Source organism: Phalangium opilio, unplaced genomic scaffold (genome assembly GCF_054372755.1).
Source record: "Phalangium opilio isolate 3A_F unplaced genomic scaffold, DU_Popi_V2 ptg000113l_1, whole genome shotgun sequence".
NCBI classification, from domain to species: Eukaryota; Metazoa; Arthropoda; class Arachnida; order Opiliones; family Phalangiidae; genus Phalangium; species Phalangium opilio.
Window position 1 is genome coordinate 3,240,647 of NW_028324209.1, and position 12,845 is coordinate 3,253,491.

Sequence of the window (12,845 nt, forward strand, 5' to 3'; positions counted from 1 at the left end):
TGAGGTACTAATGTTGATGAAAGCCTTTCGTAGTGCCCACTATCATGTTTCTTTATTCGACCAATCAGCGTTTTACTATAATATTACGTTATTATAAATATTACCAGAAGTAAGAAAAGGGATTAGAAGTATCGAGGTAACCAAATTCTTCACTTGGCGAAAGTGAATATTTTTGATAACACACCAACGGTTGGCCCTCTGGTAGCGGTTTCAGACTGTTCCCTCGAAAACGTGAGACGCTCGCGGTGGTAGACGGCCGAACTAGATTCAAGCACCCGCGTCAGTGTTCCGCGGCTTTAGGTTGAGGGGAAGGCGGTAGGAAGCAGCATAAAATCCTCAAATTTTTTCACTAGTGCCAGGATCTATTACCAAATGCTAGAGCTCTTTACTTCTAGTCCCTTATCCTACTTCTGATATTACGCGTGAATTTCGTAGCATTATCAGTGCATTAAAAATGGGCATCGGCATCTCTGTTGAGTCTATAAGCCGAGTCGTTCGACGCTTAAAGTCACGTGACAATGCCCAATCACTACTCCAGGAAATTGTAACATAAGACACACCCCTTCATAACGGATTGTACATACCTTCAACGTACTTTCTTTTATTTCTATTTGCCGTTGATACAAACTAGTTTAATATTTATGAGAAACCTACTGTTTAAGAATTTTGGTTTTTAATGTATTAACAAAAACCCAATTTTTCTATTTCTCTTTTTTCTGAAACCATTTCTTCCGGTCACGCAAAACACAATCTGCACAATCAATCTATCTTTTTCATAACTTCTTGTATTGGTGCGGTTAATTACTTTCTTAACTACCTTTTTTGGAACTGGTTGGGTGGATTGGATCTAAAAATATATATCTCGGATATGGTCTGTTGATTTTACTATATTTGTTTATTTTATAATCGTAATTGTGTTTGTTGGCGGTGTTTTTATGGATCTTTAATTTAATTGAAATTAGCCTCCATTAAGCCCTAAAGTTAGTTTTGAGGGAGATACGCGTAACTTTGACGATTATCCCGAGAGAGAACCATCGAAAAAAGCCGTCCCTGTTAGCGAGAGAGATTTAGATCTGTTTGAAGATTTTTAATTAGATATTAATTAATTAAGAAAAAATACTTAATTATGATTAGCGGATACGATAAAAACCTAAATAACTTTTAGTAATTAAAGTTAAGTCACTGATTTTAAGTACCTTTAGGTAGACAGAAATCGCGTCCTGGTATTTTAAAATTTAGTTAATTTTTAAAGGGAGTTATTAAGATCACCTAATTACCGTATTTGACACCATGTTCAACTGAGAACTTAAGGAGAAAGTGGCGTTAAGAAATAAGTTATTGGGCGTGTGCTAGCAGACGATTTTTCAATTTGCTTTATACTCTCTGACCCTAAAATGTATGTACATACGTAGGTTTTAGCTATAATGAAAACTACAACAAAGAATATGGGTCCAATTTCGCATATTCGTCTGCTATAACCGACTCTATTAATAAGCGCCATCCATTAGTTGAGCTGATTAATATTTTAAAATAAATTAGGCTTAGCTATGAAACTATTTAAATACGTATTTGAAAAAAGAAAAAAAAAACGTCACATATGTGCCAAAGAAATGGGCCATCGAATCAAATTTGTTTACTATTTATTAGTAGGCGTGGCGTTAAGGGGCGTAACTCTGAAATGGGTTGATTTATAGAAGCTCCCGCCCCCTCCCGTTTATTGGTCGGCTTAAATGGATTAACCCGATGAAATTTAATACTCTCGGATTTAACTTAAAAATTGTTTATCGAGATTAATTTTAAATTAGAATCTGTATGAATATATTTAATGTAAATATATAATATTATTAAGAGAGTTATGTAAATGTAAATAAGTAGTGTAAATAGTTGAAGATATAGTTGAAAACAAAATAATATTTAAAATTTTTGAGAATCTCAGAATGGAAAGCTTTAAACAAAAATTAATAATTATCATAATAAGAGGTCCGGTGATATTTTTAATTAAGCTTAAAACAGATTTTATTCAAGAGATTTATATTAAAATTTATTTAGGCAATTAACTACGCCATTAGCTAGCTAATTAATTAATTAATATAATTAAGTTGTTACAGTATTTTACGAAATTGTTTTAAATCTAGTCCATTTTAAAATACACAAAATATACGTATTGTTAGATTTAGGAATATATTAGAATATTCTAAAATAATAATTTTTAGTGATGGCTTAAAAGCTTAAATTAAAAAACCCCCCATTTTTTATTTTCTCTCTCATTTTAAGTTTCTAAAATTAATATTGTTAGCTTAATTTAACTCAAACGCAGATTGTTAAACTTATTTGTTATTAAACAACAAAGATTAAGAAAGTTTTAAACATTGAGTTTTTAATTAAGTTAAGTAATTGTTTTTAACTCCAATACAGGCTCCAATGTTACCTCTGGTCAGTCATGCCGGTGATACACGATACTTTGACCGGTTTCCAGTTGACAATGTCCGGTCAGCTTCACCTCCTGGTCATCAACCTAGGATGAATATTCCTCCACCTAAAATCACTGAGCGTGATTTAGCCAAATTTGTAGATTTCTGAGATGCTGAGACCCTTTTCCCAAAAGACTTAAGGCTGAAATACGAGCTCATTAGCGGCCGTTGCCGCTCATCCTCTGTGGTTGTGACTGTGTGATTTACTTCCTTCTTATCCCGGTTTTTTAGACCTTGGCAACTTAATACATGTGTGTTTTAAGATGTTGGAACTTTTATATTTATTAAATAATCACGTTAATATAATCAATTTGCTTAAATACGCAGTGTTTAATTAATGGTCTTAGGTTTAAAGAGAGAATGAAATGGCATGGAAATAATTATTTTGAATTTTTCATTTATCAAACTCAAATTGTCGTCAAAACAAATAGGATATTTTTGAGCGAGCAAACCTAACGTCCGATAACTCGCCCACCCTACTACTACTAAAGAATCCTTGTGACGCTGTCAGACGTCTATGTTTGTCGATAAGGAAACTGGTTGGTGAATAGGAATTCATCCGTTCCCAATAGACCCTTTCGTTGTAACAAAGGGGGTAGGCAAACTCTTAGAATTGGAACGTACAAGGGGGTCGATCCCCTTCATGATCCCTCAAGCCTATAGCGCAGGCGCTAAAAAGCGGGATTGAAGGCAAAGTTTTACCCCCGTTGCCTTTCCCTCTTAATTCTTATAGCAAACGCTCCCCCATTTGGCATCTGGGTAACGAACCCCACCCAGCCAGATTGGCAAAATCAAGGGGTACGAAACTGTTTGCGGAGGGTATGAGATGTAGCAAGCTTTGCCGCTATTTTTCAAAAGCATACGCTACGCGCTTATGTGTAGTAAGCTCAAACCTTTAAATATTTCAATGGGGGAAGGGTTTGGTAACTTAGAACTAATTGATGGATGTTTCCTCCATAAAAATTAGAAATATAGGGACATTCCTCGCTATAGAGTATCGCACCCCTCATTTTTTAAGAACGTTGACCAAGTCAAATAACAAAATGGACCTGTCCAAACCCGCACCAACATTGAATTCTCCTTAGAATTTAACCCCGACGAAGGGAAAGGATGTTTTGGGACCAATATTTGAACCACATTGGTGCCAAGATTACCACGTTGTAAATTATCTAGAATAAATCGCAAAATCATTGGGCATTTATATTGCTGACTTGATAGGGGCATCCAATCTGAAGTAGTATATGTTGTTACACGATTTGAATCTGCGTAACAGATGTCTTATCTCAATTGGGAACGAGAAAACCTTGCGGTGCTCGTCATAAATTTGTTTTATACCTCTTAATTGCCAGGAATATCGTATCTGTACTCGATCATTCGGGCAATAGTCACCAATTAGGTGAGATCGCTTTTGTTTCTTTTGGTTATTTTTGCCTGGAATAACCAACGAACAATTATGGACGGAAGTAAATGGCGCGAGAAAAAATGTCCCATCGAAAAAGCTAATATTTTCTCGAAGATATTTTTCAGGTCTGTGAAATATTTATTTTATTTTTAACCCTTTTAGGTATTTTTCTTTTATTTATTTTTTTAATTAAGAAGACAATTTATGTGGTGTTTTTAGATAGGGTGTCTAAATTTAATAATAATCAATTGTATATTTTGGTTAATCAATTTTGACCTACTTTTGATTAATTAGGCCCGAATTAGGCTTAGGTATCTCACTCATAATCTGTACTAGAGACAATATAGTAAAAAGCTGGGATGAGGGGAGCAATTAAATTGTAATGATGACGTAAATACAAATATATAATCTGCCAGCTTTTACTTTATTGGCTCCAAAACAGTGTATCATTATAAATTCTATAATTTTAATTTCATAAGAACTTTTATGAGCTAAGCCTAATTTGAAAATTTAAACTGATTTTTCTGGCGCCATGAAAAGTTGAAACACTTCTCGTTTGGAGATGCACTGTACGTTTTCGGTTAACTCTGTGATATTTATTGAACTTGAAAGTTAAAACTCTTGGAAACTAAACAATTATATTCTTTGAGAGGCTAATTGGTCTAAGCTGCTCAAAGATTAGAACAAAACTTTTAATTATTAAATCAAAATTTGAGTGTAATCGTTCTAATTTATGAAATGTACTTAAAACTGCGGGCATGCGTAGTAGAAGTGTAATATTTCATAGGCTTATCTATGAAGTGCTTCGCTTCTTACTCATTAAATTACTTAAGGAGTTGTAAATTATTTGAAATCTTAAATCCCTGATATTACCACCCATTAGTTAAGAATATCGCCTTCTATGAAGTTGTAAATGGCTTAACAATGGTCCCTAGTGCTGAGAGGGGCCTTCAATTTCGATATAATAATGGATAAAGGCGGGAATTTCAGCAATAAATTGGTTGGTATAACTGCGCTGAACCCGCGTTAATGCGTCGTAAAAGGCCCTTATCAATTTTATGCCCGTAATAGGGGATCTTCCCAAAAGAGCGCCAAGAAACAAATAACACTTTATAAACGACCCCTTAAATTGATCTCGAAAGAGTAATTTTCATATTTCCCCTGATAATCCTGGTAATCTTACTTTTAAAATTGATATTGATTAAATTTCAAGGGAAAGTAACACTTCATTAAATCAAGTTAAGGTGTTACGCGTCACCTGAGAGTTTGAGATGGAATTGATATATCTTTGTGAAACTTTAAACATTAGTTTAATCATAAGTTCATAAGATATGTTCCGTAAGTGTGTTACTGGTTACTGAGAGCTTGTCATGAAGTGACGTAGGTCATAGATTCTCCTAAAGCGACGCCTGGTGAGGCGCTGTCAAAGGCATAGGACAGACTAAATAGGAAGATGGACTGCAAAACCTAGTGCAGTCAATTCTCGCTTGTCGTTCTCGAACTAGCTCGAGCTGTAAGTCTCTTGCATTACGAAGTATATGAAGTGTTATACTTATGGAACATAACTTATAAACTTATGGTTTTGTTCAGTCAATATCCCTTGAACTTTCTAAGGCCTAGATGAAGGATTGCAGATAAACCAAATCATTAACATAATTTATCGGAAAAGAAAAGATTACACCAAACTTAGCGTCAAATAAATTCACTAGGTCCATCCCTTTAAAAAGAGACTGACCTACTCCGGCGGGCGACACGCTCTAAGATGAAAGAAAAGATGAAGATTGGGGGGGGGGAGGATCGAAAAGACAAGGGAATCTAGAAAATAATAAAAGAAATTTAGTTCAAGATCACCGTTTTTTATCGATCGGCGTTTTCTTAATTGAAAAGTAATGCCTCTGGATCTTTGGCCTCACCTTGTTTCCACCCACATTTCCAATCTTAATTTAACCATCGACAGCCGCCTGATAATGACGTATGGGGGACGTTAGTTCGTTACTTCAACATCAGGAACCAACTGAATTAGAGGAAATTTGGTAAAAGGAATAGAAAGCATCGTTCGTATGGGATGAACCTGGGCGCTTCGCCATTATAAGAATATCGGGATTGGTAAATAATTTGAAGGGAATTAAGATTAGGATTCTAAAATATCAGGGATAGATTTAATTTTAGAAGTAGGAATGGAGAACGGTTAGTATTTACTTCAGTCCGACTCATAGCCCAGTATAGAGCCCCTCCCTCCAACACGTAACGAAAAGTTTAAATTATCTCATAGATTTAATTTTAGAAGTAGGAATGGAGAACGGTTAGTATTTACTTCAGTCCGACTCATAGCCCAGTATAGAGCCCCTCCCTCCAACACGTAACGAAAAGTTGAAATTATCTCATTGGCTCACTTAAACTACGTTTTGATGACGTTGCTGACGGGGACGGCGAAAAATACGTAATCCTTTTTTACCTCTGTCGCTATGGCCCGCCTCTTCTTTCATACCCCTCCGTCCCGTGGAAGGGGGTCTGGGACTTTGTCGCGCGCCCACATTACTCTGTTCTCCATTCCTACTTCTAAAATTAAATCTATCCCTGAGAATATCAAGATCATTCTAAATTTAATTTCGACAAGCAATGCGTAAGTAAGGACGTAAATTTGAGGATCTGAACTTTTTATGGTATATCAAGGTAACTTGAAATTAATTTCAAAGTGATTGCTGTTGGAGGAAGCTCACTGTGCTCGTTCGCAAAAAATCTTCGCAAATCCTTTGTAGAATAATAACAAAAACTTGGCTTCTACTCCTGTTGATGTATTCTCTCTGTCCGAATTGAATATACAGTGATAATCTCATCCTGAAGAGCCATAGTCTTTCAGCACGTTAAAAAACGTAAATGGATTTTCACTCGAGCTTAATTTTTATCCACCTAGAAGCTTTCAAAGCTTTTTCCACGATAAGAGAATGTAATTTCGTTTCAAGTAGATTATAGGTCAACCTTTTCCCGCATTTACCGACACTGAAAGTTTCAAGTTCCTACCCAATTAATGTTTTTAACAAAAGAAGATTAGATTTTAGTCTTATCGCGCAATGAAACTGATTAAACCTTACCTCGCTACATGTTTCAGATTTTAATCTAAGCAATGAAATTCACTATTTTATTGTAGAGTCTCTATAAGGGGAGTTTCGGATATAGGAAAAATGTATAAAGACCCATTGTGTATGTGTATATTTTTAATGATACCCCCTTCAACAATGATCACTTGACACGTGCCTTTTCCAACATTTGAATTAATACACCGTATGCACGTGCTAGGTGGCTCATTGTTTTTACCCTCCCATTTACGGAATAATACTCCACTTTTTAGAGGCTCATAAGAAAGGGTTGTATTATAACAAATAGTCGCGATGAAATATATTTCAAGATAAAATAAGTATAGGTCAAAGGTTAATTTTGGTGGTAACCTTTACCATGTTCTACGCAGTTGGATGACCCCTTTCTTCGTGAAAGGTTACAAGAAAGATTTGGGAACCGAAGACTTGTATAACAATCGGAAATCCGATTCCGCCGAAGTTGTCGGTGATTGTTTGGAAAAGTAAGTATATTAAGGTTTACTTAAGGATTTATAAGGTCATAGGTTATGGGATTTGCAAAAACGACGAATAAATTTTATAGAGAATGGAACAAAGAATTGAAAAAAATGAAACTGAACAAGAAACCGAGTTTGACGAGTTCCGTTTTGAGAACTTTCGCGTTTCAATACTTTGGGTTTGCCCTTTTCGCCGTGGTAGGTGAATGTTTCACTCGCGTGATGCAGCCGCTCTTCTTGGGTTGGATGGTTCGATATTACGCCAAAGCGGAATGCGTTCCCAGAGATCAAGTGACCTTTTTCGGTCCGGAAGTATCGTGTATCAGTTCCACGGAAGCTTACTTATCTGCCGGTGGTGTGTGTTTATCCTCGGCGCTATACGTGTTGACTTACCATCCGTATTTCTACGGAATGCAAAGAACCGGGATGAGGCTGAGAGTGGCTTGTTCTAATTTGGTTTACAAGAAAGCTCTCAAACTTAGCCGTGGATCTTTAGGCAAGACGACTGTTGGTCAAATGGTCAATTTGCTATCGAATGACGTCAACAAATTCGACGAGTCTTTGATTTTTTTGCCGTTTTTATTCGTGGGACCGTTACAAACGATCACCACTTTAATCGCGCTCTGGCCTCACTTGGGACTGGCTAGTCTGGCGGGAGTCGCTGTCCTGGTACTTTACATTCCGTTTCAAGGCATTATGGCTAAGCTTTTCAGTAAACTGAGGTCAAAGATCACGGGATTAACTGACGAGAGAATTCGACTTATGAACGAAACCATTTCCGGTATGCGCGTCATCAAGATGTATACTTGGGAAGCTCCTTTCGTCGACTTAATTGCCGAATCCAGAAGGTAATTGAATATGCAAATTTTATTTAATTTAGCGTTGAAGTTTAGTAAGATTTTTAATTATTGCAGGAAGGAAATTACAAAGATTCGTAACACGGCTGTTCTGCGTGGTCTGAATATTGCCCTATTTTTCGTATCGGCTAAGGTCATCTTGTTTTTGGCGTTCCTAACATTCTCGCTAATGAGCCAAACCCTCACTGCCGAAATTGCATTCGTCAGTATGTCCCTCTTCAATAATCTACGTCTTTCCATGACGCTTTTCTTCCCATACGGTGTGTCACAAGGTGCCGAAGCCTTGATCTCGCTTAGAAGACTTCAGGTTAGTAGTCGAGACTTAAAATCAAATCATTGGCTTATGATCAAATATATCTAAATAATCCAATGAATTATTACAGAGATTCCTTCTATTGGAAGAACAAGCGGAAACAAACATCAACAAGTCCAATCTGCGTCCCAAACCCGAACAATGTGGTGTCTGGTTGGATAACATTACTGGAAGATGGAATATTGATTCGGACGAGCCAACATTGACTAATATAAAAGCCACAGTCAAACCGGGAGAGTTATTGGCGGTAGTTGGTTCCGTCGGTTCAGGAAAATCTTCCTTACTCATGGCTGCCTTGGGTGAACTTCCTATTGAATCCGGTGAAGTGAAGGTCAGAGGTCGTGTCGCGTACGCGTCACAAGAACCATGGGTTTTCACTGGAAGTGTAAAATCAAATGTCCTCTTCGGCAACGAATTCGACGAGAAAAAGTACAAGAAAGTTCTTCACGTTTGCGCATTGGATAAAGTAAGTTGTCATATTACAAAAGTTTTTATTAGATATTCTTATAATTTGTTCTGAATTCCAGGACATCGAACAATTACCATACGGCGACCGTACTTTGGTAGGTGAGAGAGGAGTTTCTTTAAGTGGAGGTCAAAAAGCCAGAGTTAATTTAGCCAGGGCATTGTACTATGACGCGGATGTATATCTACTTGACGACCCACTCAGCGCCGTCGACGCGGCTGTTGCCAAACATCTCTTCGAAAAATGCATCAACGGTTACTTGAAGGACAAGACTAGAATATTGGTGACTCACCAACTTCAGTTCCTTAAACAGGCGACCAATATATGCATCTTGAAACACGTAAGATTTATTAATAATCTCGGGGTAATCAACAAATGCAATATTTACTATAAATAGGGATCTATAATGGCCATCGGAAGTTATCCTCACCTTCACAGTTCCGGAATTAATCTCGCTTCTCTCATGGAGCGAACTGAAGAAGAGAAAAAAGAAATGGAAGCCCGTAGAAGAATGTCCTCGGTGGATGAGAAATCAATTGGTTCCGTAGCAAATGCTGTTAGTAGCGCTGGTGTTCTTTACGAATCTAGTATGTCCGTAAACTCAGTTGGATTGGACGAGGTACGTATTGATTTAAGTGTCTTTCATGGGGTGTAGCTTAGTTACAAATGTCTGGATTCATCTCAGGGACCATTGGGAGACGCGGCTTCTCTGAAGGAACCGACCGAACTCGAGGAGGGTAAAAGCACTGGATCAGTCAGTGGAGGAATTTATTGGACTTACATCAGAGCCGGCGCTGGACCATTCATGCTTATAATTCTCATTGTCTCAAACATTTTAACTCAAGTTTTATTCAACGGCAGTGATTATTGGCTAACTATTTGGTAACTACAAGTATGAAAACTGAAAGAAGCAGTGTTTTCTTTTTATTCAGCAAACCCTTTAAATAATTGTAAAGTTTTTAAGCCCTTCGTATGGTTCAACAAACCCTGTCCTTGTCCTTGATCAGTCGTTTTATCGAGGACAAGTACTTAAGACTAAGGAAGACTTAGAACTAACTGAAACTTAATAATTAGGACCGAAGAAATGAAAAAGAAACCATCGGACTCAATTGTTCCAACGACAAATATACCAGAAGCTACGGAACCTACAACTCTAGGTGTTTATTCGAACTTTGATCCAGTAATGAGGTCAGACACTGTGGACTTCTTTTCCGGCAAGGACTTATGGTTTTACGTTTACGTCTACGCCGCATTGACAATTGGTGTCTTGTCTTTCTCCCTGATACGTTCCGTCATTTTCTTCGTCATCTGCATGTCCTCCTCTGAAAACCTGCACAACACCATGTTCTCAAGTGTGGTGCGAGCACCCATAAGCTTCTTCGACAATAATCCTTTAGGTATATATAATTTTCAAATTAAATCTTTGTCTTTTGTATTAATATTTTTAATTTTAATAGGTCGTATTTTAAATCGTTTCACCAAGGACATGGGTACCGTTGACGATTTGTTACCCATAACGGCTCTTGACATGACTTCGGTACGAAGTCATTTTTCAATTAGTTAAATAATTCCTTGAAAATATTCTATCAATTCTTTCAGATCTTCTTGGGTTTAGCCGGAACTTTGGTTCTGGTTTCAACAGTTAATTACTGGTTGACTATTCCATCCTTCATTATGATTATTGTCTTCTATTACGTCAGGAAATTTTATCTTTTAACGGCTCGCGACGTCAAACGTCTGGAAGGAATAAGTAAGATAGTAGCTTATTATCTATCAGCCACTTCTATTTAATAATTCCTTTGTTATTATACAGCTCGCAGTCCAGTCTTCTCTCACATAAGTACAACTCTTTACGGTTTGACCACCATCAGAGCTTTCAAGGCTCAGGAAATGTTCGAAAGACAATTTTGTTATCATCAAGATCACCACACTCGTTCCTGGTTTATTGTAATTTGCAGCGGAAGGTGGTTGGGAATTGTACTTGATTGGATTTGCGTCGTTTACATATCTGCCGTAACAGCAGCCTTGGTACTTATGAATGCCGATGATGGTAAATTGCCAATAATGTCAGTAGACAATAAGATCAAGCCTAAAATAATCTATCATTGTCAGAAAACTCGGGTGGAAATATTGGACTGGCCATATCTTCGGCCTTGTTGCTATCAGGATCTATACAATGGGGTGTCCGTCAATCGGCCGAATTGGAAAGTCAAATGACTTCGGTTGAAAGAGTGGACGAATATAGTCGCCTGCCATCCGAAGCGGCGTTGGAAGCCTCATCGGATAAGAAACCACCACCAGATTGGCCCCAACGAGGGGACATAGTCTTCGACAACATGTCTTTGATTTACAGCCCGAATGATCCACCTGTTCTGAAAAACTTGTATTGTAAAATCAAAAGCCAAGAGAAGGTAATTGCTCGTAAAATTTAGGCAATGCGTCGAAAGGACAATTCCCTGATGTTTATCATGATTTTTTACTTGAAGATTGGTATTGTCGGTCGAACTGGAGCCGGTAAGAGTTCCATGATTTCTGCTCTATTCCGTATGGCTGAACCAGAGGGCATCATATCAATTGATGGTATCCCGACAAAAGACGTTGGTCTTCACGATTTAAGAAGCAAGATCTCCATTATTCCTCAAGTAGGTCATAATTTGAGATCACGAAGGAATATTTAATGTTAAGGAACTGAAATTGTTTTGTTTCCTCAGGATCCAGTTCTATTTACAGGACCAGTACGTCGTAACATAGACCCCTTTGGTAAAAGCTCTGACGCTCAATTGTGGAATGTCTTGGAAGAGGTCCAACTGAAGGAGGTTGTCGAGCATTTACCAGGAGGGTTAGATACATTTTTATCAGAGGGAGGTAGCAACTTCAGTGTCGGACAAAGACAATTGGTTTGCATGGCGAGAGCGATCCTCAGAAACAATAAAATTTTGGTTTTGGATGAAGCTACTGCCAATGTTGATGCTAGGACCGACTCCTTGATTCAAAGGACAATCAGAGAGAAATTTAGAACCTGCACCGTATTAACAATTGCACATAGGCTTAACACCATCATGGATTGCGATAGAGTACTTGTAAGTACTTAAGTATGAATTACTACTCTAACATCGTGCGGAGTTAACTTATAACCCGCGTTTAGGTTTTGGACGCTGGCCGAATTCAAGAATTTGATGAACCCTACATCCTTCTTCAAAATGAACTTGGTGTCTTTTATGATATGGTTCAAAAAACTGGTCCCGCAATGGCTGAACAACTGAAAGCGGTTGCCAGACAGACATCAGAAGCCAGAGCCAAAATGACTGACAAAAACAAAGGAGCATTTGCCATCAAAAACCAAGAATCCCTGAAGAAACACCAAAGACTAAGAAACAGTTTACGCCTGAATGAAGCCCAAGTCAAACTCGAAGTGGCGCCAGTAGAAGAAATTGCCCCCCTTGAACACATTGGAAATGGTCATGTTGAAAAAGAATCCACAAACAAAAACCATGTAGAGGACGTCCGACTATAGCCTTAGGCCTTGGCAACTCGGAAATTGTTAAGCCGCCTAGTAGTCCTAGTCAAGCGTTATTTTATATTTAAAATATTTATATTTTTTTAAAGCCCCTGTCTGCCACATGTAGATTTGAAAAAGAAAACTTGTTACATTGATGAAATTTAAACTGAATAAATTTTACGCTCTTACTATTAGACCAAATTCATTTATTATCCGTCGTGCCGAGATATAATTTAGCTTCCAGTGTGGTTTATGTATATTTGAAA

The 12,845-nt window shown here is 37.5% G+C and overlaps 2 protein-coding genes across 6 annotated transcripts in view; both read left to right on the forward strand.

The window, feature by feature from the left end:
* The window catches only part of Pka-C3 (Protein kinase, cAMP-dependent, catalytic subunit 3), a 32,683-nt gene extending 29,892 nt beyond the window's left edge, over positions 1–2,791 (forward strand). For 2 of the 4 annotated variants that reach the window (XM_089853146.1, XM_089853147.1), the window contains exon 10: positions 2,416–2,791. In XM_089853146.1, coding sequence (XP_089709272.1) covers positions 2,416–2,580 — 165 coding nt within the window. In that variant the 3' untranslated portion in view covers positions 2,581–2,791. Of the gene's footprint in view, positions 1–962; positions 2,366–2,415 lie in introns of those variants that run through there. The other 2 variants (XM_089853148.1, XM_089853149.1) reach the window with 1 other exon arrangement.
* Positions 2,792–3,284: 493 nt separating this feature from the next.
* On the forward strand, positions 3,285–12,774 carry LOC149623345 (ATP-binding cassette sub-family C member 4-like). Of its 2 annotated transcripts, none has more exons than XM_089853131.1 (16): positions 3,285–3,998; positions 7,340–7,450; positions 7,531–8,292; positions 8,359–8,608; positions 8,685–9,080; positions 9,142–9,420; positions 9,478–9,699; positions 9,766–9,962; positions 10,155–10,477; positions 10,538–10,617; positions 10,680–10,830; positions 10,894–11,130; positions 11,193–11,491; positions 11,567–11,722; positions 11,792–12,160; positions 12,226–12,774. In XM_089853131.1, exons 1-16 carry the CDS (start codon positions 3,925–3,927, stop codon positions 12,592–12,594), a joined length of 4,275 nt encoding a protein of 1,424 aa, XP_089709257.1. In that variant the 5' UTR covers positions 3,285–3,924; the 3' UTR covers positions 12,595–12,774. The 2 variants fall into 2 exon arrangements, with proteins under 2 accessions (XP_089709257.1, XP_089709258.1); XM_089853132.1 differs by lacking the exon at positions 3,285–3,998 and adding an exon at positions 4,024–6,746.
* The last annotated feature ends 71 nt before the right edge of the window (positions 12,775–12,845 follow it).

Excerpts from the sequence above, each read along its gene's own strand:
- LOC149623345 (XM_089853131.1), top strand. The coding sequence starts at position 3,925 with ATGGACGGAAGTAAATGGCGCGAGAAAAAATGTCCCATCGAAAAAGCT. Across the intron at positions 8,609-8,684 it reads TCTCGCTTAGAAGACTTCAG|AGATTCCTTCTATTGGAAGA; the intron begins GTTAGTAGTCGA and ends GAATTATTACAG. Across the intron at positions 9,081-9,141 it reads ACGTTTGCGCATTGGATAAA|GACATCGAACAATTACCATA; the intron begins GTAAGTTGTCAT and ends TCTGAATTCCAG.